The sequence below is a fragment of the Polyodon spathula genome, chromosome 25 (genome assembly GCF_017654505.1).
Source record: "Polyodon spathula isolate WHYD16114869_AA chromosome 25, ASM1765450v1, whole genome shotgun sequence".
Taxonomy (NCBI): Eukaryota; Metazoa; Chordata; class Actinopteri; order Acipenseriformes; family Polyodontidae; genus Polyodon; species Polyodon spathula.
The window spans coordinates 41,913-67,545 of NC_054558.1; the positions used below are offsets into that span (position 1 = coordinate 41,913).

Consider the following 25,633-nt stretch of genomic DNA (forward strand, 5'->3'; position numbering starts at 1 on the left):
ATAGGGAGTATTTGGAGTGTTTTGTATTTCTGGTGATGTATTAATATGGATAGGGAGTATTTGGAGTGTTTTGTATTTCTGGTGATGTATTAATATGGATAGGGAGGGAGTATTTGGGAGTATTTGGATATCCCTCAATAAAACCTCACAAAACATAAAGACCACTGACAAATTATTACCTAGCCCTCATAAACCTCAACACAAACATAAATGTACCACTACATACTTATAACACTACCCTCATCAACCTAACAAACCATAAAGACACTACATAATTAACCTGTCCCTCAATAACCTCACAAACATAAAGACCACTAATAATTATACCTATCCACTCATAAACCCACACAACATAAAGAACACTACATATTATACCCTATCCCTCTAAACCTCACAAAAACATAAAGACACTACCTGATATACCTATCCCTTAACCTCACAAAAAACAAAAGACCCTAACATATATTATACGGTCCCTCATAAACCTCACAAGTCAACATTACAGTACCACTACATAATTATACCCTATCCTCATAAACGCACAAAACCATAAAGACCACTACATAATATACCTGACCTACCTAACTCACCAAAAACCCCATAAGACACACATAATGTACCTTGTGCCCTCATAAACCCTCACAAAACATTAAACGACCACTACATAATTGTGTACCTATCCCTCAGAACCGAGTGTTTTGTATTTCTGGTGATGTATTAATATGGATGGGAGTATTTGGAGTGTTTTGTATTTCTGGTGATGTATTAATATGGATAGGGAGTATTTGGAGTGTTTTGTATTTTGGTGATGTATTAATATGGATAGGGAGTATTTGGAGGTTTTGTATTTCTGGTGATGTATTAATATGGATTATGGAGTGGTTTTCTGGTGATGTATTAATATGGAAAGGGAGTATTTGGAGTGTTTTGTAGGCAGTATTAGAATAATAATGTATTAAAACCATTGCTGTATTAATATGGACAAGTATTTGGAGTGTTTTGTATTTCTGGTGATGTATTAATATGGATAGGGAGTATTTGGATGTTTTGTAATGTATTAATATGGATAGGGAGTATTTGGAGTGTTTTGTATTTCATGTATTAATATGGATAGGGAGTATTTGGAGTGTTTTGTATTTCTGGTGATGTATTAATATGGATAGGGATATTTCTGGAGTAAGATAGGGAGTATTTGGAGTGTTTTGTATTTCTGGGAGTGTTTTGTATTTCTGGTGAGGCAATATGGATAGGGAGTAATTGGATTGTTTTGTATTTCATGTATTAATATGGATAGGGAGTATAGAATTCTTGTAGACCCACACACTAAGGAGAGAACAGGTCTTGTGTTGGGGTATTTCTGGTGATGTGTTAATATGGATAGGGAGTATTTGGAGTGTTTTGTATTTCTGGTGTTGTATTAATATGGATTGGGAGTATTTGGAGTGTTTTGTATTTGTGGTGATGTATTAATACACACGGGTAAGTTTCCTCCCAATGATTTGTGCAATGAGCTTGTGATGTATTAGTATGGATAGGGAGTATTTGGAGTGTTTTGTATTTCTGGTAGACAGACAATATGGAAACACACAGTGTTTTGTATTTCTGGTGCAATGCACACACACACACACACACACAGTATTAAGTAAAACCATTGCTGCAGGAACACACACACAACACACACACACACACAACACACACACACACAAACAAACACACACCACACACACACACACACACACACACACACACACACACACACACACCCTCCCCCACACACACACACACACACACACCACACACACACACACACCACACACACACACACACACACACACGACAAGAAAGAGTCAGGGCCGGTCTGCCCCTTCTTAAACAGAAGCCTTTGTTAGGATCTGTGTTTACACTGTCTTTGCGGCCGTGCTCGTGTTTTTTTTGTGAACTGCGTTGAAATATTATTCTCTCTTCTTATTCATGCACCTCTTCCTTTTCTCACTCTTTGCTTCTCTTAACCCTTTATTACACAGCCATTCATTTTGGTTCCTTTTGTTGACTTCCTTTTTAGAAAATAATATTCCAGGTCTGTAACTATCGTTGACTGTGATTGGAACTTAAGGACTGTATGTGTGTATGTATATATATATATATATATATATATATATATATAAGCTCAGAAGAGACATGTCCTGTTTTGCAGTCATGGCACAGTAAGCAAAGCAGATTAAAGTGTACTGTTTGCTGGGTCCTGACTAGGGCTGTATCTCCACAATCCTTCAGTCCAGCATGGGGTACGGTGGCCGAGTGGCTTGTCAGTGCAACAGTAAAAGGCCCCTTTTTTATAAAATGCTTAAAACGCGTCGACCCCTTTAGCAGCAAACTGCTCCAGACATCACTACACGCGCGGCATCTGTCCAACCCTTGCAAAGGTCAGCCCGTCCCGTATTAGTTGACATGCCTTTGCTGTGAAAACTCACGCATTGGCCTTTGAAAGGCATTTCATTCCAGATTCCCATTGCTCTGGCAGCAGTGCTGCTTGTTGTACTGGGGAGCTGGCAGCCCGGTCAGGGGGGGGAACAGCTTGCCTCCGAGCCCAGACAGCTGGGAGGGGCCGTCCCTTTGAACCCACAGGGCACTTCCAGCAGCCGTATACTTGAACACACGGCTTTAGGGTCCAATGCAATTTACTTTCTAGCTGCTGGGGAAAAGTCAAGAGAAATTCGAAATCAATCAACAAGGTGCATATGCAAAGCAGTTAAGAAATGTCTTTCTTATTAAGAGACTCGAGATGCAGCTTCAAAACATAGCGACTGTTTATTCCAATCAAATGTTATGCAGAAAACCAGTTTTAAAAGGTAGAATCACATGCATGATGTTTATTTATATATTGTTCATTCATGGCTCCTTAACACTCTCTATAGTGCTGAATTTATAAATGCTAATATAAATCCCATCACGCTGGTTTCGACTAGCAGTCTTTGTCTTCAGCGGCAGGGGAAACTGCTGTGTATATTTTTTTTATTCAAAACATTTACCATTTTATTTATTGCATCTCTTTGATTATGAATATATACTAGCCTTTCTCCCCACTGTATAATTATATCGTGCTTTAACCCAAGGATTTGTAATTACTACTGTTAACTGGTTTAATAAATTACAAGTTTACAAATCATCTCTCAGTTACTAATATAAGTAACACAGATCACAGCAACATGGCAACAGGTGATTATATATATAGAGTACATATCAATGTATTTAAAGTATATTACACAGATTACTCTTACTGGCCTTAAACACGCTCCACCTAAATAAATCACAAGAACAGCAGCCACTCCAATCTGTTTGTTACTATTCAGCATCTATTTAATTCTGCATCTCAATTAATCCCCCCCCCCTCTCCCTTTTCTTTCCACCCCAGTAACCACAGACCTGCTCTAATGCACCCTAATTCCTTGCCAAACATTTCAATCAATGCCCCTGTTAATTAGGGCAAAGAGGAGTTCTGAATGTTAATGAATCATTCCGGTGCCATTCGGGGCTTCTGGTTCTCAAGCTAATTTATGCAAAGCGCCTCTGCCCCCTGTCCTGGCCCGATGCCAGTCTCCTTCGTCCCTGGGTCTTGCATCACTGCTCCCTCTCACAGGGCCTCCTCACTGCACGGGACAGCATGCGCACCGCTGCGTCACTCGCTCTCTGTCGGGGGCTGACGGTAAAGGACATGCAAGTCAATGGCAGTGAATGTCAGGGGTGGTAAATGATTGTAGAAATGGTGAATGGTAAATGCATGGTGTTCAGATTTGCAGTAGTGTTAGTAAAGTGCACCCTGAAATGGATGCACTTGTTAAATTGACGGAGCTGATGTGTGGTGTTGCAAAGGTGATTTTGTAGAAATTAGATTTGAAAGTGTTAATAAGTAGCTGAAAGCCTTCATTAGCCGATTAGCTATTCCTGTCCCGTTTTTGGTTTTTCAGTAGCTATTTAAGGATATTATCCCTGAGGTCCTAAGATTTTTAAAGGCTGTTGTATTAATACCATTTTCACAGCTGCCCATATCACTGCCTAGTTAAATTTTATGTTTCCAATATACTTTCTTCACTGTAAAAATCTTTGAAAGCACAATGCTATTTTATGTAGATATTGTGAATCATATTTAATATCTATCTATCTATCTATCTATCTATCTATATATATATATATATATATATATATATATATATATATATATATATATATATATATATATATACACACACACACACAGCCTTATCTCTTGTTACAACCAGAATGAATCAGAAGATAGTGTTGTATAAAACACGATTGCATAACATTTGTATCGAATGACATTTATATCCATCTGAATTCTGTGCAATCGTTTATCTGCAGTTTCTATGTAATCTGTACTTGAAATCTGTTGATGTGTCTCTCTGTGGCACAAGCTGTTCCTCTAGTCTGTGATGTCTGTGATGCATGCTTGTTCTTTTACCTGCTAGGCTGCAAAGAAGACTCTCTTTTAATAACCTAAAAGGCGGCCGATCTTAACAGCACCGCTGTGAAATTCTATCTCGTGAAGTCAGAAGGACAGCGGTGCCCAGATATTTGGTAAGATGGTTAAACCATGTTAACAGGCTCAGATCTGCCACGACTGACTTTGCCTGGTCATGCTTGGTTTATGGCACAGAAATCTCGTGAAAGTAATTTCCACCAGTCATTTCTGCGTCACCACGAAGCCACGATGCCCAGCAGCACCTGGAGTGAGGTTGGGTCCGCAGCTGCTGAGAATATTAAACCAGAGCTTTCAGAGCTTAGCAGGTTGGGGGTAAACCCAAACATCGCAGGCTGAAACGGCTCTCAGTCGCCCTGCAGAATTAAACTCATTTTGCTTCATGAAGTCAAATAAAACCTGCTGAATATTGTTACGCTAACATATTGAATTACACACCGCTTTGTGGTTTACCATTTACTTAATGGAAAACTGACAACAATTTAAAAATGTGACGTTTCGAAATCTAACATGAAATATACTGCACTACTAATATGGCTTCTGGTAAACTTTTGCAATTTCATTTTGTAGTTTCTTTGATTTAAGTTAAGTAAAGAACTAAATTATGTTGATGTGTGTGTGTAATATATATATATATATATATATATATATATATATATATATATATATATATATATATATATATATATATATATATATATATATATATATATATATATATATATATATATATATATATATATATATATATATATATATAACATACACATGTAGAGTTAGGATTCGCTATTTAATTACGTCTCAATCCTAACATTTTAGCAGGTGCAAAACATTTGTCCATAGCTGCAGATGCATTGCATGTAGGGTACCTCAATGCTGTGCAGGTAGACCTGCCATCCTTCACACTTCAATCTGACAGCGGCCTGGTGCTGACTGAGAAGCCCACAGCACTCTTCTGAAAGGACAGCACTTCTGATCTGGTGCCCTGGTTAAATTTCAAAGAAAACAAATGCTTTGAAGAACAGGCACAGGGTATATTTAGCACAATGAATATGATGTTACAATATTTAATAATAGTCATGAAAAGTAATCTTGTTTGTGAACCTCAGTTTGTATTGACACATAGCCACGGATTAGCTAGACAAGATAATACCCTGTATGGAGAATACTAATTAATATATTTTTTATATATACATATGTGTTGTGTATCTATAATTCTGGGTTGATTTGCAGGGGGAATTTTTCACAATAGGTGTTTAGTAAAACACAGTTTAGTTAAGCTCTGACTGGTGTTAATACCAGTTCAATTTTATGTGAAATATCAGTGGATTTGTGAAAATCCACACTAAAATAGCCTCCTTTTCTCTGCTTTCCGTAAAAAAAATAACAAACAAACAACCTCAACTAGACTAACCCTTCACAGCAACACTGGGTGTCTCCCCTTTGGGAACGCGAGCCCTGTTCACACAGAGAAGTCTGCCCTACAGATGTGTGTCATTATTGTGTATGGAGCCCAGACTCTAAAATGGCTGATGCGTGGCCATTTTGTTTTCCAGAGCAGAAGCGGTGCTTTGTGCAGGCTGTGGAAGGCAGCTGGGCTGGGAGAAGCCATGTTTAAATTCAGCTGCTTAACAGCAAGCTTCCGCAGGGTAGCCTGTTTGGAATGAACCCAGTTTCTGACGGAATGGGCATTAATTCCTGGCACGGGCAGAGCGTCTTTGTGTATCGTTTCCCATGCAGCCCGGAGGATCCAGTGAGTTATGCTTTGGGTTTTTTGCATGGTTGCCTCCATGTGCTGTGTGGTGTGATTTTGATTGTGTTTCAGTAAACAGTGTGCACGGTTGCTTTGCTCTGGTTTGCATGATGTAATTATGTAACACACCTATATCCCTGTGCTGCTGCAGCATCTTCTTTGTCATTTCTTGTTTCTTTTTCTGGTGGTCTTTTCACAAGAGTGGATTTGAGTGTTTTTGTCGCAGAGTAGAATAATGCATTCTGTGATCTCTCATCCCGAAGTGTTGGTTTTGAACCAGGCCCAGATATATATATATATATATATATATATATATATATATATATATATATATATATAAATAAAATATAATGTCAGTTCTCTGCCAAACTCTTAATTTGGGGGGGGTGGGGGGGGGGGGGGGGAGTGCTGTCGAATATTTTGTGTTTTTTTTTTTTTTTTTTTTTGTGTGTGTTTTTTTTTTAACCTGAAACGATTCCAAAGAAATTGGGGGATCTATTTTTTTGTTTTTTTTTATTGCTGTACCTTGGCATCGGTCTTTGCAATGGAATCGCTGAAGATTTCTGAAAAGGCTAGTCGGTCAGTAAGCTTTATATTGAATCATAGTTCTGTGACCTTCGTTTACTGTTAATTAACGGAATGCCTTTCAGCTTTTAAAGCAGACCACCACACTCCCCAAAACAGCATCAAGTCATCACAAAATTCTTCATTCTAGCTTACAATTCTAGTGTTCAACTTTTGCATGCTAAGAGTTTTAAAAGTCAATCAAAGATATTGCTGATTTTTTTGCAAGGCACACATGAGCTTCCTTATTCGCTGCCTAATCCTTGTGTTATTATGGGTGTGGGAAGCAATGCATATAAGAGAAAAGAAAGGATTTGTTTCTGAAACTGGAATTGAACTCTGCACTGGCTTTAAAGCCCTATCCGATATATATTAAAGCACCACCATTAAAATGGCTGTATGTATGCAAAACTCTGTAAGCCAACTTTTGCCACGAAGGAAGCTGATCTTACAAGCCCGGCACAGGGTTGCAATGACAGAATCCAGCGCCTGTGCCATCGTGGTCTCTCGTGGTGTCATTCAATCAGACCAGGGCCGCTGTACATGTTTCCATGCTGTCCAGTGTCAAGACCGGGTACTGTTTAAGGTGTGGCACGCTTGGACCTGGTCCTCCTATACCTGGAGGTTTCATTGAAAGAATAGCAGCTGCAGTGCATCCTGTGACTGAATACAGACACACTGACTCAACTAACCGGGCTCTGTCTGTCTCTTGCAGGAATGGGCTCTTGCTGGGCTGGGTTGGCTCAGCTGTGATGCTGTCCTTGGGGCTGAGGTAGTAGATTGAATAGTTGTGGCGTGTGAGTCGTCCCTCTGAGATAACTATACAATCTACTGTCTTTCCTAAGGAGACAGTCGAATCACCTGCCAATGAAGAAGGAATTCACAGCTCGTCGCGTTTCAGTCAATGCAGTCTCGTCTTATTGCTTTGTAACTGAACTTTGAATCTATCGTTACGTTGAGACGGGGGGGGGTCTTTTGTAATGATGTGACCCGCAGGGGCTCGCGTGAACCCCTTTATTCTCAGAACGGGGGTCTTTAAATCCCCTACGGTACAGAGGGATGATCAAGTAGTTCAAGGATCATTAAAAGCAATGAACTGTAAATCCTCTGTATACCAGAATTCCTATATGTGAAGCCTCGTCTACAGCGATCATAATAACTAGCCTATTACAGAGCTCCTCCTTTCTACCATGGAGCCGTGTATAATGCAGCATGGCTGGAGCGCCCCTTTGCCTCAGTGCCAGTACACTAGCACTTTCATTCTTCTAACTGGGGCTCCCCAGCTACAGTGATATAAAGCAGGAGCATTGTAACCTGTTAATACTCACAGCAACACTCTGACTTGTTCATCATTTCCACTTCAATTGCAGGGGAGGCGGTTAATGATTCCCAACTCGATTTCAAGTTGTTTAAAAGGAACGTTACAGACAACACAGAATGTTAACTGTTTCTAAATATATATAAAAAACAAAAAAACAAAAAAAACAGCGAAGCGTTAATAGTTACTAAACCAAACCAACCAAGGCAGATACAAAGAGCTACGTGTATCTGAGCATCATGTGGGAGCCCAGAGGGACAGAATAGAAATGCTGCTTTTCTTGAGGGCAGTCTGAGGGCACGAGGGCAGCTACACTGGGTTGAGACGGCTCCCTGGTAACACCTGTGGTGTGTTGATGCTACCGCTAGGAGTTCTTCTAACGCACTGCTGTTGGGAAGGGGCAGTCCTTGACTCCCCCTGAAAGCAGGGACCCAGTGGACGAGCACGCAAAGGACACACGTCGGGCAGCGTCCAGGACGGAAGGAAGGTGTGGAGGCTGCAGTGTTCCCGCGGGGTGAGGTAGTAGGTTGTATAGTTTGGTGGGAGGGATAGTATCCCATTCAGGTGATAACTATACAGACTATTGCCTTCCTTGAGGAGCTCACACGCACACAGAGCAGCAGCGTCAGCAAGGGAACGAGGAGGAAGGAGGCCGCCTCCGGCACAGGACAACTCTCATTGCTATAATGTTATTATAATGATTATTGTATTTACAACGTGTACTGCAATGCAAGGCAGAATAAATAAATATATAAACACGGTGACTGCTTAACTTCTACTATATTATTAGTATTATTGTTATTATGCATGGTTATGTTTCTAAAATCTACATTTTTAAAAACAGTATATACATATATACACGAGCCAATAGAATCTCTTTTACTATCAGTTGATATGATCATGTTTTTGACATTGGGGATTATTTTAATACTAAAATGACCGCACACAATTAGTGCTATACATGTTAGGGAGGGGTGTTAGGGTTAAGCTCTGATTAGTTCATTAAACTTGACAGATCTCAGGGTGATGGTTATTTATTCACTCTCTTGAGCTACTAATAGTATTAAAGGGTTTATGCCATTTTACCTGCAGCTATGCAGCTGAACAAACAAGTTTTCCCTTCAACAAACTGAAGCTCTTTCCTTCTCTTTCTGTAGCAAGCGCTGTAAACACACCCCTCCAGCCAGATTTCCTCTTGTGAGCTTAATATGCCCCCTAGTGGCAACTACTGGCAAAGCGTACTGTAATTCTCTCTGCAATACCTGGTACAGCTGTGGACAAGAGTTTTCCATCACCTACCATTTCAGGATTGCATCACACATGTTTTTTTTTTTTTTTTTTTTTTACTTGTGTGTGTGTGTGATGAGACAGAGAGATAGAGAAAGGAGAGAGAGAGGAGAGAGACAGAGAGAGAGGAGAGGGGGGGGGGGGGGGGGGGCTTCAAGATACACTGAAGAGAGAGCCACCCAAATATAATGAATGGAAAATGATAAAACAGCTGAAAAATATCACTATCAAACTACCAGGCAAGTTCACAGACAAGATGAGGTTTCATAGAGAAAACTGCAGAGAACGGCACATTTTTTTTTTGCAATGCATATTTACACTGTTAGCGCTTGATAAGCGTTATACAGTCTACTCGTGTTTAAACTGCTTGGGTCAGGGCTGGATGCAGGGCGATGATTTGCCACTCATGTCGAAAGTTACAGTCCTGTATCATTGCCGATATTGCATATTCCGATATCAGAAGAGCATCTGAGCTTTCAATTGCATTGCAAGTATCACACCCTCTCTTCCATTACTTCAGCAGCGGTAGGTCTGGGACGTGTTTCTTGTGGCTGAAATCCATTCTGTTTGTACGGTTGTTGTTAAATGCAGAAACCAGAGCTGAACAAGTTAATACGGGCTTGAAAACAAGCCAAGAAGGGGTTTTCTACTCCTTTCTGTTCCTCGTTTGAATCAAAAGGGACATTCAGAGGCAAACAGAATACAGTCATCCTGTGCACACAACCTCTATATTAACCACATATTATATATATACACACACACACACACACACACACACACACACACACACACACACAGTATACAGAAACATGATTTGGAGGGCACAGCAGGTTAATGACGCACTGTTGCAGAAACTGCATGTACAGGATGATGTTATCAGTTCTGAATAAACTTCCTGTGCTCTATCTGTGTGGTTAATGTTCTGCAAAGACCAAGACGCCACATCAAGACATCCAGCTAGCTGACAGAGTGGGCTCTTCTAAAACCACACAAGGTTACACTTATAGAGAATGACCTTAGTGACCAAAACATAAGAGCAACACATACTGTACCATGGCAAGTTAAGGAATAATGTTATAATAAAGAATTGCCTCCAGTATCCAGCCCAGGGCAGTTGAACTATATCCATGTTCACCACAGTACAGTCTGCATTGAATTACACAGTGCCCCACCCCCAATGCCACTCCTGTTTCTTTACCACAGTAAATTGTGTTTGATGTGATAGTAGTCTGTGCTTCCACTTCCTCTCTCAGTGTTATTACTAAGCATTGCTAAACCTCTTTTTAGCACTGGATACCATAGTACATGGTTATAAATGCTCTGCATTGGCAATGGTTTGGCACAGATGTAGATTCATCACACACCTTGACTTGTTCAAAGCCAGTATATACAGCACTTTATGGTTGAGCTGTAAAGCTGCACAAGGGTCATATGCACAGGATTCAAAACTAGACAGAGCAACACAAAATGATGAAAAACAGAGACATACAAAAAAAAGAGGAAACAGAAAAAACCCATCGTGCTTCAGCCACAGCCTCAATAGAGTCACAATGCACCCAGCTCGTCTATTTAAAACTACCTTGAACTTCGTGCTCATGAAGGTGCACTGGCCCGAGGCAAGCAGGGCTGCTGAAGATTCCAGCAACTGCAGCTGAGCTACAGGATGGGAATCTTAAAATGTCTGGAAGGCCAACTTTGGAGACAAAGTGTGCACAACATACAGCTACATAAAGCACTAGACTGCTGCATTAGGCCTTTGGGTGCAAACCATACAGTTAGCACATATGAAAGACTTTTAACAGAGTTCTATATAAAGCAAACAACTGAATCTACCAGTAACTAGAAGCTGCCAAACTGGAAACTGAAACTTTCCTACGGAACTGCAAGTACTCAGAGGAAAAAAGGGAAACACAGTTGAGGTCGGAATAGGAGTGTGAAACTGCAAGTCGGCAGTTTAAGAGATAGCTTCATCCTCAGATACAGGTCGCTGACTTCATATTAGTTATAGCAAGAAACAGCAAACTAGGGATCAGACAGTCAAAGACTTAGCAAATGTATGCAACTCTGCTTGCATTGTGAAATTCCAAAGAGCCGCGTCACAAGGCTGCGGAAACAAACATTTCAATGAATCAGTTTTGCCTTCGCCTAACGCGAGTGCTGCTTCAACTATTCCACGGGGTGTAGATTATATTAAAATTTGAAGAAAAACTCAGATTGGAAAATCTGTCAAACCCACTGAGAAAGGGCATCCCACACAGAGAGGCTGGGAGCGCTCCGGACACGGCTGCACCATCAGCGCCACCAACACCTGAGACTGAGAACTAAACTGGGACACCAGCAGCCTCTGCTGAAGGGAATAATGAACACCTCCACCTGAAGGTATTAAAACACATCTCAGTGACCGCTAAGCTCTCTCTTGATAAGAGTTAATAGCATTTCAATAGCATTTGAGCTTGTCTGTGAATTAGTTAAGCAAAGTCAAACACATGCAACCCCCCCCCCCCCCCCCCCACATTGTGATTTTGCGGAGAACATCTTGTTTGAATTTCGCACTTGTAAGTGGCTTGCATCATTATTCACAACCCCTCCTCCAGAGTTCAGGAGAAAAAACATTTCCCATTTAACAAACGAGCAAGAGTTTTGTAACTCCGTAACTCCTGTTCTAGAGAGAGAGAGAGCGAGAGAGCGAGAGAGCGAGAGAGCGAGAGCAGAGCTTTCCAGGTATCCCTTTCCTATTCACCCACTACAAAACCAACTACTAAACCCTCACACACACACACTGATACACACACACTGACACACACACAAACATTGATACACGCACACACACGACACCCACACACACACACACGACACCCTCACACACACTGACACACACGACATTAACAAGAGAATAAAGGTTTAAAAGTGTTTTATTATTATTAATTATAGACATTTTAACATCTTTCACAACAAAACATAGAAGTCATTGCAACCACTGTGATATAACCATTGTGAAAAAATTATAAATATACACGTGTGAAATATACCTCAAAAGTATTAGATTGGATTTGCTGGGCTCTGTTTTATATAAAGAAGATCATGACACATTCAGAAATATATTATTCATACATATTTACAGTATGAATTTACATGGAAATATGTTTTCACACCCATGCATATTGATATTATACATATATATATACACACACACACGCACGCGCACACACTCGTGCACACGCACACACACACACACACACACACTGCATCTAATAACTTGTTTACTCATACCGCAACCACAGACCTCCAAAAGGTTGAATTTAAGTTTAGATTAAAATCAGTTTTGCAAAAATTGATATGATACATGTTTTGGTATAATTAACATCTGATCAATACATTCTAGATGTATTTTTGGAAGAATTAAGGAAGATCATGTATAAGTAAGCAGCTAGTTTAAGATGCTTTCCCCTGAGTTCAGGGGCTGCTCTTCAGTTCTAGCTGCCATGTGTAACACAGGCTAGTTACCAACCTGTTTCCTTTCGTACAGCCCTGTGCACCAACACTTGCTAATAAACACACCCTTTGGTTGAGCTAGCCTACATTTCACATGTCTATGTCAGGCAAGTAGAACTGCAGAGCAGCTGCTGAACTGACAAGCAAACACCCAACCTGAGAAACTGCAACAAGAACCACTCCAAAAAAAAAAAAAGAAAACCCTGAGAAAATGTAAAGTACTGTAAAGCAGCTCTCACTGGTAAACACTGCCAGCTGAGATTGTCTTGGACCTCTCCACCGTGCTGTCAGCGACTTGAGCGTCACTGTTGCGTTCCACTGTGGTGGAGCTGGGCAATCCAGGCTCTTCCCAGCGAAAGTATTTATTCCAGAGCTGAGCGTACGTGTCTCTGAATTTCTTTATCCTGAAAGCATACACAATGGGGTTAGCTGCAGAGTTACCGTGCGTCAAGAGAATGCCACTATAGATGGCGATCAGAGGGACTTCGGTCTGAGGGCTGAAGAGCTGAATGCTGTTCATGATGTGCAGAGGAAGCCAGCACGCAGCAAACAAGAACAAGACCAGAGCAAGGGACCTCGCCAATTTCTGTTCCTTTCTGTAATACCTTGTGGACTCTGTGGAGTTGCCCGTGTTCTGGTTTAGCTGTTTTCTGATCCTGTAAAATATTTCCACGTACAAGCAAATCATCAGCAGCAGGGGGACCAACACCCAGCCGAAGAAGTTCAGGTAGACCATGTAGGGCATGCTAATGACGGACAGGAAAGTGCAGTTCATGCAGCTGGAGCTCACCGTCTCGTTCCCAGGGCTTGCTTTGTTATTCCACCCTAACATGGGGATGATGCCCAGCATTATGGAGAGCAGCCAGCAGGCTGCAACTACTCCCCAGGCACGCCGCTGGGTAACAACGGTCCTGTACCTGCAGCAGCAAAACAAAATGGCTTCCTGTAAATGTGACAGAAAGTGCATGCTCGTGCTTACCATTATGAAGGGCTTTTCAGGGTCAGCAGGCTCTGTACTGTACATGTATTTAATAATATATTGATATATTTCAATATATTTTGCAGTCTATTGGCATCATATACTGTATATTGTCTAATGCATGTGTATTTTCTAAGATACATTATATTACATTTTGATATGTTGCCATTTATTTGGTTTCTGCCGGCGAGATGTTTATGGCTCATTTATGTTGACTGTCCTCCATGACTTTCACAGCAGTTGTATAAAATGAACAGCCCCTGAACGGGGTCTCCTTTACTTACCTAACTGGGATCTTGACTCGTAGGTACCTGTCTAATGCAATAGCCAGAAGGGACAGAATTGAGCTCTGAGTTAATATCAGGATGACACAGGAGAGGAACAGGCAGGCGTAGAAATGTGTTTCCAGTCCAGCGATCAGGATGATGGCTAGAGGAATAACAGCAGCTCCAACGGCTAAGTCTGCCACAGCCAGGGAAACAACGAACAAGAAGGTGGGCTCTCTGAGGGAGTGGTTGAGCCTCACTGCCCCAATGACCAGCAGGTTTCCCAGGCAGGACACGAATGCGATGACCACCTCAATCACGATATACACCACATCGTCTCCATGTGCCATGACTTGAATAAAGAGGTTGCTTCTCCTGCCTTCAGTGCAAACGTGTTCACTTCTGTGTGGCTTTCCTACAAAGCCTCATTGGTAAATTTTGTTCACTTTTTTTTTGTTTTTGTTTTGGAAATCAAACGCAATTACAGCGAATCATATTCTACAGCATGAGAACCAATCCCTCTACCTCATTCTGACATTTAAAAATCGTGCTTTGAGCTGTCATTAGCTGGACATAAAATGCTGCTGTTGTTTGAAATAAAAGAAATCTTCCAGGTCAGTATTTTGATGTTGCTGTGGTGAAATGGATTCTTTTACGGTGCTTCTCTCAAGTGTAATCCAGGCAGTGCTTGTGTCTCATCTGTTGCCTGTCTCTGGCAGCTCAGTTAGCTATCTGACAGGACCTTTACATTTTACTTCTAACAGAGTGTCATTTGATTAGTGGGAGGAGCTAATAACGGAGTGTCATTTGATTAGTGGGTGGAGCTAAGTGCTTGGGAGAGTCATCTTTTCCTGCAGGGCAGTGTAAAAAGCCAAAGCTCAGAGAAAGAGCAACCCCTTCTTTAATCTTTCTTATCACTGGCCTCAACACACAGGCTGGGTGTCCAAATAATGAGCTGACAGTGCTGGGATCCTGAGGGTACCGTTGCAACAAGTGCTGTATATTACTGGACATTGTACTAGAAAAACAAAACCTCTTTTAGAAAGTCAAGACATCACGAATGACTCATTTTGCTGTGCGGACAAGCTCCTGATCAAACACAAGTCATTGTTAGACACTGGCCCTTTAAATGCAAGCCCTTAACAAAGCCTAGGCTTGGAATGCACAAACTAAACTTGGGTACAGGTTACCCTGGGGAGAGCTCAACCCTACAGCCCAGCATAAACAAAACAGAAACATTTTACAGGCTACCAGTACCCCAGCCTTGTGCTGGTGCTCTCTGCACTGGAACACAGAAAGGGCTCAAACACCATCCCTCCTGGGGATCAGTGATCAATAACGAATTCATTGCCAAGTGAGACCATTACCATCAGTCGCCCACAACTCTGCCCTTAACAATCATGGACGCGAGTCTCCACCACTGAGGGTAAACCATTCTAATCTCAGGATCCCCTGGATCCTAAAGACGCGCCAGAGCCACTGACCTCGTTACACGATACCTCTTGCAAGGGCGCTGGAACTAGGGGTGCTGGGGGTGCTGCAGCACCCCCTTGGCTTTGCAAGGCTTCCATCATAAACAGTTTTGTTCAAAGGCTTTCAGCACCCCCACTGTAAAAATTGTTCCAGTGCCACTGACCTCTTGTATCTCTTATGGCATTGTGTGGGTTTATATATTACAACTACAAGCAGCTTCGCTGAATTTGAAAGTGTTGTTGAAGTTTCACAGCATACCTGATAACTGTGATTCTATAATTATTTTAACTGCATTAAGATATAATTCTCCTCAATGAACACGTAGGGGCTGTGGGAAGGTTGCACGCTACTTGTGCATTTTCAAACACAATTACATTTGATATATTTAAATCTGATTTTTTTTTTTTTTGGTGTCGGGTAACCAACATTACATTTATCCCTTACCGTTGTTCGTTGCTGTTAACTGTCTTGTATTCTATCAATACTGTGCAATGCGATTGCGCTGATAATGTGTGTGGTGCTTTACACACTGAATGCACTGGGCTGTGTTGAAACACCACTCTGACTCAGTGACAGTGGAAATGGGATCAACTCAAAATGCAAGAGAAGCGCCATTTCATGGCCACCGCAGTGCTGATATTTGCATGCATGTCTGTGTGTGCGGCTTTCCTGTCAGGGAATGATTCCCTTTCGGGGAAACTCAAATATACATTTTGAATAATATTTGACTCAAGTTCAAGCTTGCATTTGGAAAATTTGAATAAGAAAAATAAACAAAGATCGTTATCAAACTGTTCCAAAATAGACGCCTTGACGACCTGAGTTTAAAAAATAAAGTCAGAAAAGACTGAATGAAACGACTGACGCTGTTAAATTATCAAGCAAGTAAAAATCCAACTAGAATCTAGTGGCAGCTTTGCATGAAGTAATGAATTGATTAAGTTATCAAACTGACTGAGAAACTACGGGATTACAGACTTGATTCATTAGGAGATATTAATTAGGAGATATTAAACACGAAGGTCAGTTTTCAAAGTGTTCTGTGTGGTCAGTCTGGTACAGCAGCGCGGTAATACTGAGTTCATGTTGTTTACTGCTGTGTGACAGTGTAACCACAGTCCACTTGTACTCTTAACATGTTTCAATAAAAATAAATTCAAGATAAATACGCGTTATTGTGCAAGGGGAGTTATGTGTATTACAGTGTTTGAGAGCCCCTGTCGAAAAAGCACGTAGTCCCCATTCAAACAGCTGCATGATTTCAATTCTGTCTCAGTATGCAGTTTAAGTTATTAAAATATTCTTCGTGTCTTTAAAACTAATGCATGAACAATGCTTTGACGGTGGTCCATCGCAGTTATATTCAGACATATTTGCTGCCATTATAGTTTTATAAAACATCAACTTACTTTCTCTGAGAAGCTGACACGCTGAGGTAGCCGGGAGGGACAGCACCGATCTTTTGGTTAATGTTTTTAAATGTGTTCGCACCTGTGGGTGACGATGTGCGGGGGTCGACCCCGACTCCCACCTCGCCAGGGAGCAGCGGGGTCCCCGGGCACCCCACCGCGGCCGCGCCCTGCTCTCAACTGCGCGGAAACAGGTTACTGTTTAAAAACGCTGGGAACTAACTTGCTGTATGTTTTGATTTCCTCTCCCAGCAAATTGGAGTTGAAGACAGTGTTGTTGTTTTTGGGTGTTTTTTTTTTTGGCTTGAATTTTGCTTATTAACATTATAAATTGAAATCGTAATATTATTATTGGCCTTATATTTAGATAAACAAAGCCGTCTACGACGAAGAAATATTTGAAAGTTATATTTTCCAGGAGAACCTTGTGCATTTATTATTATTATTATTATTATTATTATTATTATTATTATTATTATTATTATTATTATTATTAACAATAATAATAAAACTATAAGAACCACTTGTAGGAATGCAAAAAGCAAACTACGGTGCTGCTTTCAGTCTGTGCATCTCTTATGACACCTTGTGGCTACAAAAGTGAATTACAGGCAGGTTTCCCTAAAATAACCATGCGCTTATAAACATGAGGCTGGGCACGAACTGGCGAACTATTTACATATTAAATGATACACACACACGCACACGCACACGCACGCACGCACACACACACAAAGGGTCACTAAAACTCAGTAAAACATTAACCTTGCAAAACTCCCTTTACAATCCTAATAAGTAGTTGATAAGATATCTTGGTCTGCTGCCTCTGTTTATCTAGCTGATGGTAATTCACTCATGTAAAAGCTAAACGCTACCAGATGTTACACCCGAGAGCTGCTACAGCGCTAATCCTGCTCCTTACACTTACAATGCAACTGCTGCTGCTCCCTGTAAAAGCTGTTCAAGGCTCTGCACACAAAGGTGCCCGAGATTATACAGGAGCGTGCCTGTCTCGCACAGCGCCGGGCTGGCAAACCATTACTGCTGGAAGTGTGCTGTAGGGATTCTTCACAATGGCTGTATACAATCTGCAACCACATTTACTTCTTTAAAATGTCAATGCCAGGATACCTGGGGAACACTTTCCATTAAGAGCCTGTAATCCCTGTGTGTTTACACGGTAGTTATAGTAAAGACTTGTGCATCTACACTTACTTATAATATTACTATGCACAATTACTGCAGCATCTTTCTGTCCTCAAGCAAAAGCACGAATGAGAAGTCGTACAAACGATACAAACGGTGTTTGTTTTACAACAAGAACATTTTATTAAAAAAAACAACAACACACGTGAACAAGTTAGGCAGGTGTTCCAACATGAACATTACAGCTACTTATAAAGTAGTTTACCATTTCAAAATAAAAAAAGGTAATCCTTAGATTTACAGAAATATTTCCAAAGCCCAATGACTTTCCACTTTCCTCAGCGCCTAAGATTGTAAACTAGATTTCGCCATGGCAATTTCACCTAAAAAAAAAAAAGACACAGTTCTACCCGATCAGAACTCTGATTAAATTTACAAGCAAGCGTTGCGTGTGCTTTTCAGATCTCAGCGTTTTACACTGCAAGTTACAAGGTTAGTAAATACTCAGTATTTATGTGTTTTTCCAGAGGTGCTCCCCTGACAGTCCTCTCTATCACTTGCTCCCTCTCTTTATCTCTCCCCGTAGTCTGTTCAGAATGAAATCGCTGAACTGGTAGGTGAGCTTCCTCTTCACTTTCGAGATCTCCCCGCTCCGGGAGTAATTCCTCAACGCTCGGGCCATCTTCTGGTAAGTCATGGTCTTCCGATTGCCTTTCCTGCGCCCCCTTGCCTCGTACACACAAATATAGGCAGAAGTGAAGTAAATTGCGTCGACCAACGCATCTCAACTCTGCACTACGCAAATCTTTCTGCGCACCAACCGGCTACGATCTAGAAGTCACGTTATCTTAACACGCACCGTACGGGGTCAATGTACGACTAATTACGCTCCATCTCAAATATTATCCTCAGACTTGGGGTGCTTGTTACGTACGCTTTGCCAACTGTACGAGTCATATAGCAACTGACCATGATCTGCCAGGTTACACTGTAGCAGTACCATTGCAGCTTACGTATCGCCAGACTTACGTTTGTTTCATAGGCAGTAATTCTACTTGACTAGCTTTCGTTCGAACTACTCCACTACACTAGTCCACCCTAACCGATACATCAATTCGTGTCGACACAGACCATACTTAGTCTGAAGACAGCATTTACTTAGGCTCATAGAGAAACTTCTTTCTTTTTACCTGGGCGTTTGAGAAGAGAGCGAGAGAGAGACCTGCCAGTTAGAAAGACCTTGCGCAGTGCCGATGCTGAGATCTGCAGGAGAAACAGCGGGCGCCCACGACAGTGCTGCCAATGCGAGTAAGATTCGTTTTTAATCACGAACCCCACAAACACACTTTTGTAAATGTTGTTAGTGCAGTTGTATATCAGTGATTGTATGTAGTATCACAATGTGCATTCATTAACATGAATTCATTTTTATTTTATTTCTGAATGCTGAAATATCCTTCCATTATCAAAAGCCCGAAACAAAGCTCATGATGTGATGTGATCAGATGGGATGACAGTGCAGTGCAAGCACAGCTAAGCCTGTAGATCAGCTCTGGTACACTTCCATCACTTCACTACTCTCCATATCACACAGGTACCTCCAAATACATGCACGACTGCTGCTGGGTTCAAAGAAGACGTACCAATGGGGGACGAGAGCTGGGGGCTGCTGCTGATTTTCTTTGCTCTTCTGTCCAAGGTGGGGAAGTCATTGTCATTGGATGCAGAGATCATGGACTGGGAGTCTGAATCGCTGCTTGGGCTCACTTCATACCCAGACTGGCAGCAGCCCTGCAGAAGAGTTCAGAAGGGCGTTAGGGGGCTCAGTATACAGAGTCATTCAGGGAAGAGCAGGGGAATGTGCTGTGGAGCACTACGGCACCATGTGAAGCAAGTGTCAAGTATTACTGCAAATGGGTAGAGAGGCTAATCAACGGTACATCACACGGTACATCACACGCCCATGACATCACGCGACCATGACATCACGCGACCATGACCACGCGATGACATCACGCGACCATGACATCACGCGACCATGACATCACATGCCCATGACATCACGCGACCATGACATCACGCGACCATGACATCACATGCCCATGACATCACACAACCATGTGATGTACTAGCGTACTCTAGTGCTGGCTTTCAGAACTACCCTCAGTGAAATGCTGGTCATAATCAGGAGTTTAAACAACAGATCTGCAGACTCGGTCGGGCTTATTCATGCTTGCATGAGAAGGGCAGTCGTTGAAGAGCAGATTTTTTCTAGCAGCCGTTGAGAGTTACCAAACTGAAAGCTGACTTCTTGAATGCCTCTTTGTTTTCTAATCTCGTGCATTGATATGCTGTACTCACCCACTCGACGCTGGCAGTGCTGTGCCAGGCGGGGGCTTGCGCTTGCCCACAATATTGTATAAGTCTGTCGGGTTCAGAGCTGGGGTTTGAAAGCGCGCTGTAAAGATGCCACTCATAGGGAAACCGGCCAGACCAGCTGTTCTCTAATAAAACAAAAGGAGAATTTTACTTTTTGAATAGCAAACAAGCCTAGAACTATTTTTCATATATTTCATTTGAACATCAAAAATATCCTAGATAGACGAAGCACACGTTTTGATGGATAGTTTGCAGAATCTATACAATGCAGAAAGATTCACTAAATCACTGTCTCAGTGAGGCTACACACCAGACTGCACCATGGGATTTGCATGCTGTGCTGTCAAAGATGCCACTCATAGGGAAACCGGCCAGACCAGCTGTTCTCTAATAAAACAAAAGGAGAATTTTACTTTTTGAATGGTAAACAAGCCTAGAACTAGATTTCATATATTTCATTTGAACATCAAAAATATCATATCCTAGATAGACGAAGCACACGTTTTGATGGATAGTTTGCAGAATCTATACAATGCAGAAAGATTCACTAAATCACTGTCTCAGTGAGGCTACACACCAGACTGCACCATGGGATTTGCATGCTGTGCTGATGCGATCATCATTTTAATTTGCTTATCACGTTATGCTGGTTTGAATACATTGCAACAGATTTACCAGTAGCCCCCCCCCCCCAGTAAGACTGTTCACTCTCTGTTTTCACAGGAACGGGAGTTGTTTGTAGATTTTCTTTCCTACTGCACTGTGGTATGCAAAATTCTCATGTCAGAAAAAAAGGCTGATCCCAGACAGAATAAAATCATGTTCATTGGAACAGGATATAATGAATTCTCTGATATACTGAATTCTCGGATCTATTGAATTTTCTAAGGTGTTATTTCTGCTAATCGACCGCAAATGGAAATGAAATCAAAACTCAGAAAAAACAGCAAATTTAAGAGGAGTAAAATCAAACACCCAGACCTGCCTGCTTCTGTACAGTTGATTGACACCATAAACTTGGACAGGCTGCTGCTGTAATGATTCAAACAGTGGTCATGCTGAGATGCGCCGCTGTCTGATTATTTGAACAGACCCCTGCTCTTCTCAGGTTGCCTGAGTTTTAGTGAAAGTCTGTAAAGTAGTGAATTCATTGGATGGAATTCTACTCATATCTCAGTCGTGTTTGTTTTTCTGTAGACTTTACCCTCAGTTTATCAGGTCAGGAATGTGATTGAATTTGTTTCAGCATGTCCTGTAAATACACAGGCTGCACTCGCTCCCGGTAACTGCACTCATGAAGTGTGATTAAGTAATGGTGTGCTTGTTCTGATTGCAGAGTGCTCTTCAGCAGCGTTCTGGAAAGTCCCTCTCTTACCTATAATCTGGGTTTCTTCCTCATTCCAGCAGCGCTCTCCTGGCTCGGGCTGGACCTCAGCCACGTGTGTGCTCGCACTTCTCTGTTCATTTAAATACTCTTCAATGACATCCAGGTCCATGTCAGCAGCAGCAAACGAGTTGGACGAGTCTGAATCACTGCTGGTGCTGACATCACAGCAGGGAGAGAAGGGGAGCTGTGCAAAGCACACCACTGTTAAACATACAGACAGACAGACAGACAGACAGACAGACAGACAGACAGACAGACAGGCAGACAGACAGATAGATAGATAGATAGATAGACAGACAGACAGACAGATAGACAGATAGATAGACAGATAGACAATCGGCTGTCCGTATCCTATCTGTCTGTTACCGTCCTATCTATCTATCTATATCATAGACAGATAGACAGACAGACAGACAGACAGACAGACAGGCAGACAGGCAGACAGACAGACAGACAGACAGCTGTTCTGAGCTTGCATCTATCTAAAGTTCTAGATTGATAGTCTACGTAACTGCTGCAGCAGTCAGTTATGAATGATAGAATCTGTCTGTAATCTGTGTATCTATCTAGTCTGTCTATTAATCTATCTGATCTTCTATCTCGCTCTATCTGAGTGCTGATCGCGCAGAGACAGAACATAGATAGATAGATAGATAGATAGATAGATAGATAGACAGATAGATAGATAAGATATGATAGATAGCACTTATCTATCTGTATGTCTGTGTGCTGTCTGTCTCTGTTAGTGTGTTATCTTATCTTAAGACAGACAGGCAGACATTCTCTATGCAAGTTCGCTTTGAGAAGAAGCTGAACGAAGATACATTCAATAAACTAAATCAGTATCAATTAATTAATTAATCAAGCAACTTCTTTAACTATTGTCTTAGCCCCCAAAAATCGGAACTGTAGCGATTATACGAGTAATGACTTAAAAAAAGAAATCTATAGTATAGTACTTACCATAGTAACATTTTGCAGGGGAGCCAACATCTTTAATAAATCTGAAAAAAAGTGGTTCATGAACAATTTTATTATATTATTATTATTATTATTTATTATTATTATTATTATTATTATTATTATTATTATTAATTATTATTATTATTTAGTATTATTATTATTATTATTAACAGCCTTAAGAATACAATTAGCAATTCTAAATAAATAGCAGTTAGAATAATACAACACTTTACAGAGAAAATCTGCAAAATGAAACATGACACGGTACCTTGAATGAAAAGGAAAAAAAAACAGGACTGAATAGGAGTGTGGAATTAACCCTCTCACTGCGTTCTTGGAAAACAGAGCAAACTCGCTGTGCTGCTGTGTGTGTAGAAGAGGAAGCAAGGCGATTACATCCAGTACCGGCCGTCACTTCTCCTGCACTGAGCACTCCTTTGTACCGCAGCTTTATATCATGCTCCCAAAATCCCCTCACGTTCCCTGCCAAACAGGCGTCCAATCTTGCTTTGATTCTTATCAATTTATGCAAGTTTCTCAGACAATCAAACTGACAAGCAGATTAACAACCCCCTCTTATCTGCTACCTGGGGCAGTTCCTGGTCGCTTTCCACTTTGGGAACTGTGTAATATTCCGCGGCTCTGCCCCTCTGTGTTATTGTGTTTGCTGCCGTTTGCTCCATGGAAAGGGCTTCATGCTTCTATGATGTAGGGTGCTGCTAATGTACTAGCAGCAGCCCTACTGTGAGATTACTAATATTCATGAGCAGGAGTTTGGAGTGCAGTAAAACCATATGGTAATAATGCCAGGTCATTTCCACCTACTGAATATATAGGGGATCCTTCTGTTCATTTATTCAATGTTAACACATTCACAAATTGCTTTTTTTGTCTATAGCTTATTATAAACTAATGAAAAGGATCGGCAAAAAATGTTCAGCAAACATGAGAGGCTGACCCTGCTGCATACAACTGAAAAGCAAGACCTGAACTAACATCGAACAAAGGGAAAAACAACAGCAGCAATAAGAGCCATTCAGAGTCAGATATATCACAGGGTGAGGGGCAGTGCAGACCATGGAAACTGGAATTGGAACAGGCTTTATTTCCAGTCACTTTGCACTTTTGCATTTGATTTATTGTGCAGCATTTTGATGGGTCCCATCGAGATGTTGTTTTTATGGTTGGCCTTGGGGTCAAATGCGTTGTAAAAGTATAGGTTTTATTATTATTTATTAGTATAATATATACACAACTATTAAGAGCCGTTACTTCAAAAGCAGATTTCATGACCTCAGTTTTGAAGTTTCTTGGGACAGGGTGAGGTGCCCCCTCATGTGCTATTGTTTGATTTGATTCGTTTCTCTCACGCACTGCAGAACTGCTCTGGGTAGCAGGGGGATGGTATCCCACCGCTGCCACCGCATGTGACGGGAGAGCTGATAAAACCAGGGAGTCCCACCAATAAGAAACAGATCCAGACAATTATTATTGAAGCAGGATCGCTACAAAAAACAAATCAATGCAAATGAATGAACAAATGAACGCACTTACCCGCCACACGTGATTTCCGACCCCTCACCAGTCTCCTGATGCAAAACCCATCTCTTCAGTGTTACAATGTATTTGATTATCCGTCACAGCCCGCTGTTTTTATTTCTCACATGCAAATGAGTCTGTCTTTATTGTGCAGTTACACAGCAAACGACACCAGCTACTGTAATGCAAAAGAGTTACTCATTAAACAGTTTGAGATACTGTGATGTATTGTTTTTAAATCTGTCATCTTTAGTTGCTTTTGTGCATTTTCATTTGCAAGTGAACTGTGACAACAGGGTCTTATCATACAGGGTATTTAAATCGACTGTTAAATTGCATTGCCTTTTACGTTTTACACAGTTCTGTGCATGGGTCACATTTTCATTTCATTTTGCTGTTGGGTCGTTAATGGTGATATTTTACAGACTGCTACAATACGTACCGGATTTAAAAGAATGTTCTGTATTGCAGTCCACGTGTCCAGTCATCTCTTTTTGCAAGTGATATTTTCAGAATCCCATCCTTCTGAATTAAAATACTTCTGTTTGAAAATATAGTACTGTACCAACAGAAACCGACTGCAGTACCTCTAAAGAGAATTCTGCTTCTTTCAGCTATGGATTTTTGACACTGTATCTTTTTGTGTTCCCTGAAAAACGGACACGGGTTGCAACGGGTCAAAATGAAGGAATCGTCACATTCTTCGCTGAGGTCCACATTTGCTAGGGTCGGATATATGAGTGCTGACTGTATATGCTTTCATAACATAGTCCTAAATGAAGGGATACAATTCCATATTCACCTTGAGTCACACAATAGGAACAATGCTAAAGTGCAAATACTATTTTTCTTGGGTTTTTTTTTTTTGCAAAATACACACTGACAAAGTCTCCTCAAACAGAAGAGCGCTTTACACGTGTCAACAACTCGTAGCCACGACAAAGACAGATAAGGCTGCTGTAACAAGAAATGCATTGTATGAACAGGGACTCCGTACGCGAGGCAGACCTTCTGTAAATTGGTAAGGGTTTCAAAATAAAAGGAACTGGGTAAATCGCTCAATATAAAACTGATTACATAAAAAATGCGTGATAGGGAAAGAAAAAAAATACAAACGCCCTGTCAGTTGTAATCACATTGAAACAACTGGGTCTGTTTTATTTGTTCAGGTGTTCAGTGGTGC

The 25,633-nt window shown here is 41.2% G+C and overlaps 1 protein-coding gene and 4 long non-coding RNA genes across 9 annotated transcripts in view; 1 reads left to right on the plus strand and 4 right to left on the minus strand.

Annotated features, from left to right (window-relative positions):
- The window catches only part of LOC121299665, a 15,953-nt gene extending 7,065 nt beyond the window's left edge, over nt 1-8,888 (plus strand). For 2 of the 3 annotated variants that reach the window (XR_005947444.1, XR_005947442.1), the window contains one exon: nt 7,528-8,888. This is a non-coding gene — a long non-coding RNA (uncharacterized LOC121299665). Of the gene's footprint in view, nt 1-4,484; nt 4,931-7,527 lie in introns of those variants that run through there. The other variant, XR_005947445.1, reaches the window with a different exon arrangement.
- On the minus strand, nt 2,173-17,124 carry LOC121299668. Its single transcript, XR_005947448.1, has 3 exons — nt 17,037-17,124; nt 5,365-5,480; nt 2,173-3,697 (listed from the first exon to the last, which is right to left on the minus strand). It is a non-coding gene; the product is annotated as an uncharacterized LOC121299668 (long non-coding RNA).
- Nucleotides 12,359-15,565, minus strand: LOC121299663 (adenosine receptor A1-like). The gene is made up of 2 exons (XM_041227555.1): nt 14,173-15,565; nt 12,359-13,826 (listed from the first exon to the last, which is right to left on the minus strand). Exons 1-2 carry the CDS (start codon nt 14,502-14,504, stop codon nt 13,145-13,147), a joined length of 1,014 nt encoding a protein of 337 aa, XP_041083489.1. The 5' UTR covers nt 14,505-15,565; the 3' UTR covers nt 12,359-13,144.
- Nucleotides 17,125-19,359: 2,235 nt separating the features above from the next.
- On the minus strand, nt 19,360-20,599 carry LOC121299664. 2 transcript variants are annotated; one of them, XR_005947441.1, is made up of 3 exons: nt 20,544-20,599; nt 19,826-19,973; nt 19,360-19,372 (listed from the first exon to the last, which is right to left on the minus strand). It is a non-coding gene; the product is annotated as an uncharacterized LOC121299664 (long non-coding RNA). The 2 variants fall into 2 exon arrangements; XR_005947440.1 differs by lacking the exon at nt 19,360-19,372 and having other exon boundaries at nt 19,823-19,973.
- A 16-nt stretch (nt 20,600-20,615) lies between these two features.
- On the minus strand, nt 20,616-23,785 carry LOC121299667. Of its 2 annotated transcripts, none has more exons than XR_005947446.1 (4): nt 23,180-23,785; nt 22,912-22,952; nt 21,937-22,132; nt 20,616-20,686 (listed from the first exon to the last, which is right to left on the minus strand). It is a non-coding gene; the product is annotated as an uncharacterized LOC121299667 (long non-coding RNA). The 2 variants fall into 2 exon arrangements; XR_005947447.1 differs by lacking the exon at nt 20,616-20,686 and adding an exon at nt 20,908-20,948 and having other exon boundaries at nt 23,180-23,784.
- Between the last annotated feature and the right edge of the window lie 1,848 nt (nt 23,786-25,633).

Excerpts from the sequence above, each read along its gene's own strand:
- LOC121299663 (XM_041227555.1), bottom strand. The coding sequence starts at position 14,504 with ATGGCACATGGAGACGATGTGGTGTATATCGTGATTGAGGTGGTCATC. Across the intron at positions 13,827-14,172 it reads CGAGTCAAGATCCCAGTTAG|GTACAGGACCGTTGTTACCC; the intron begins GTAAGTAAAGGA and ends TTGCTGCTGCAG.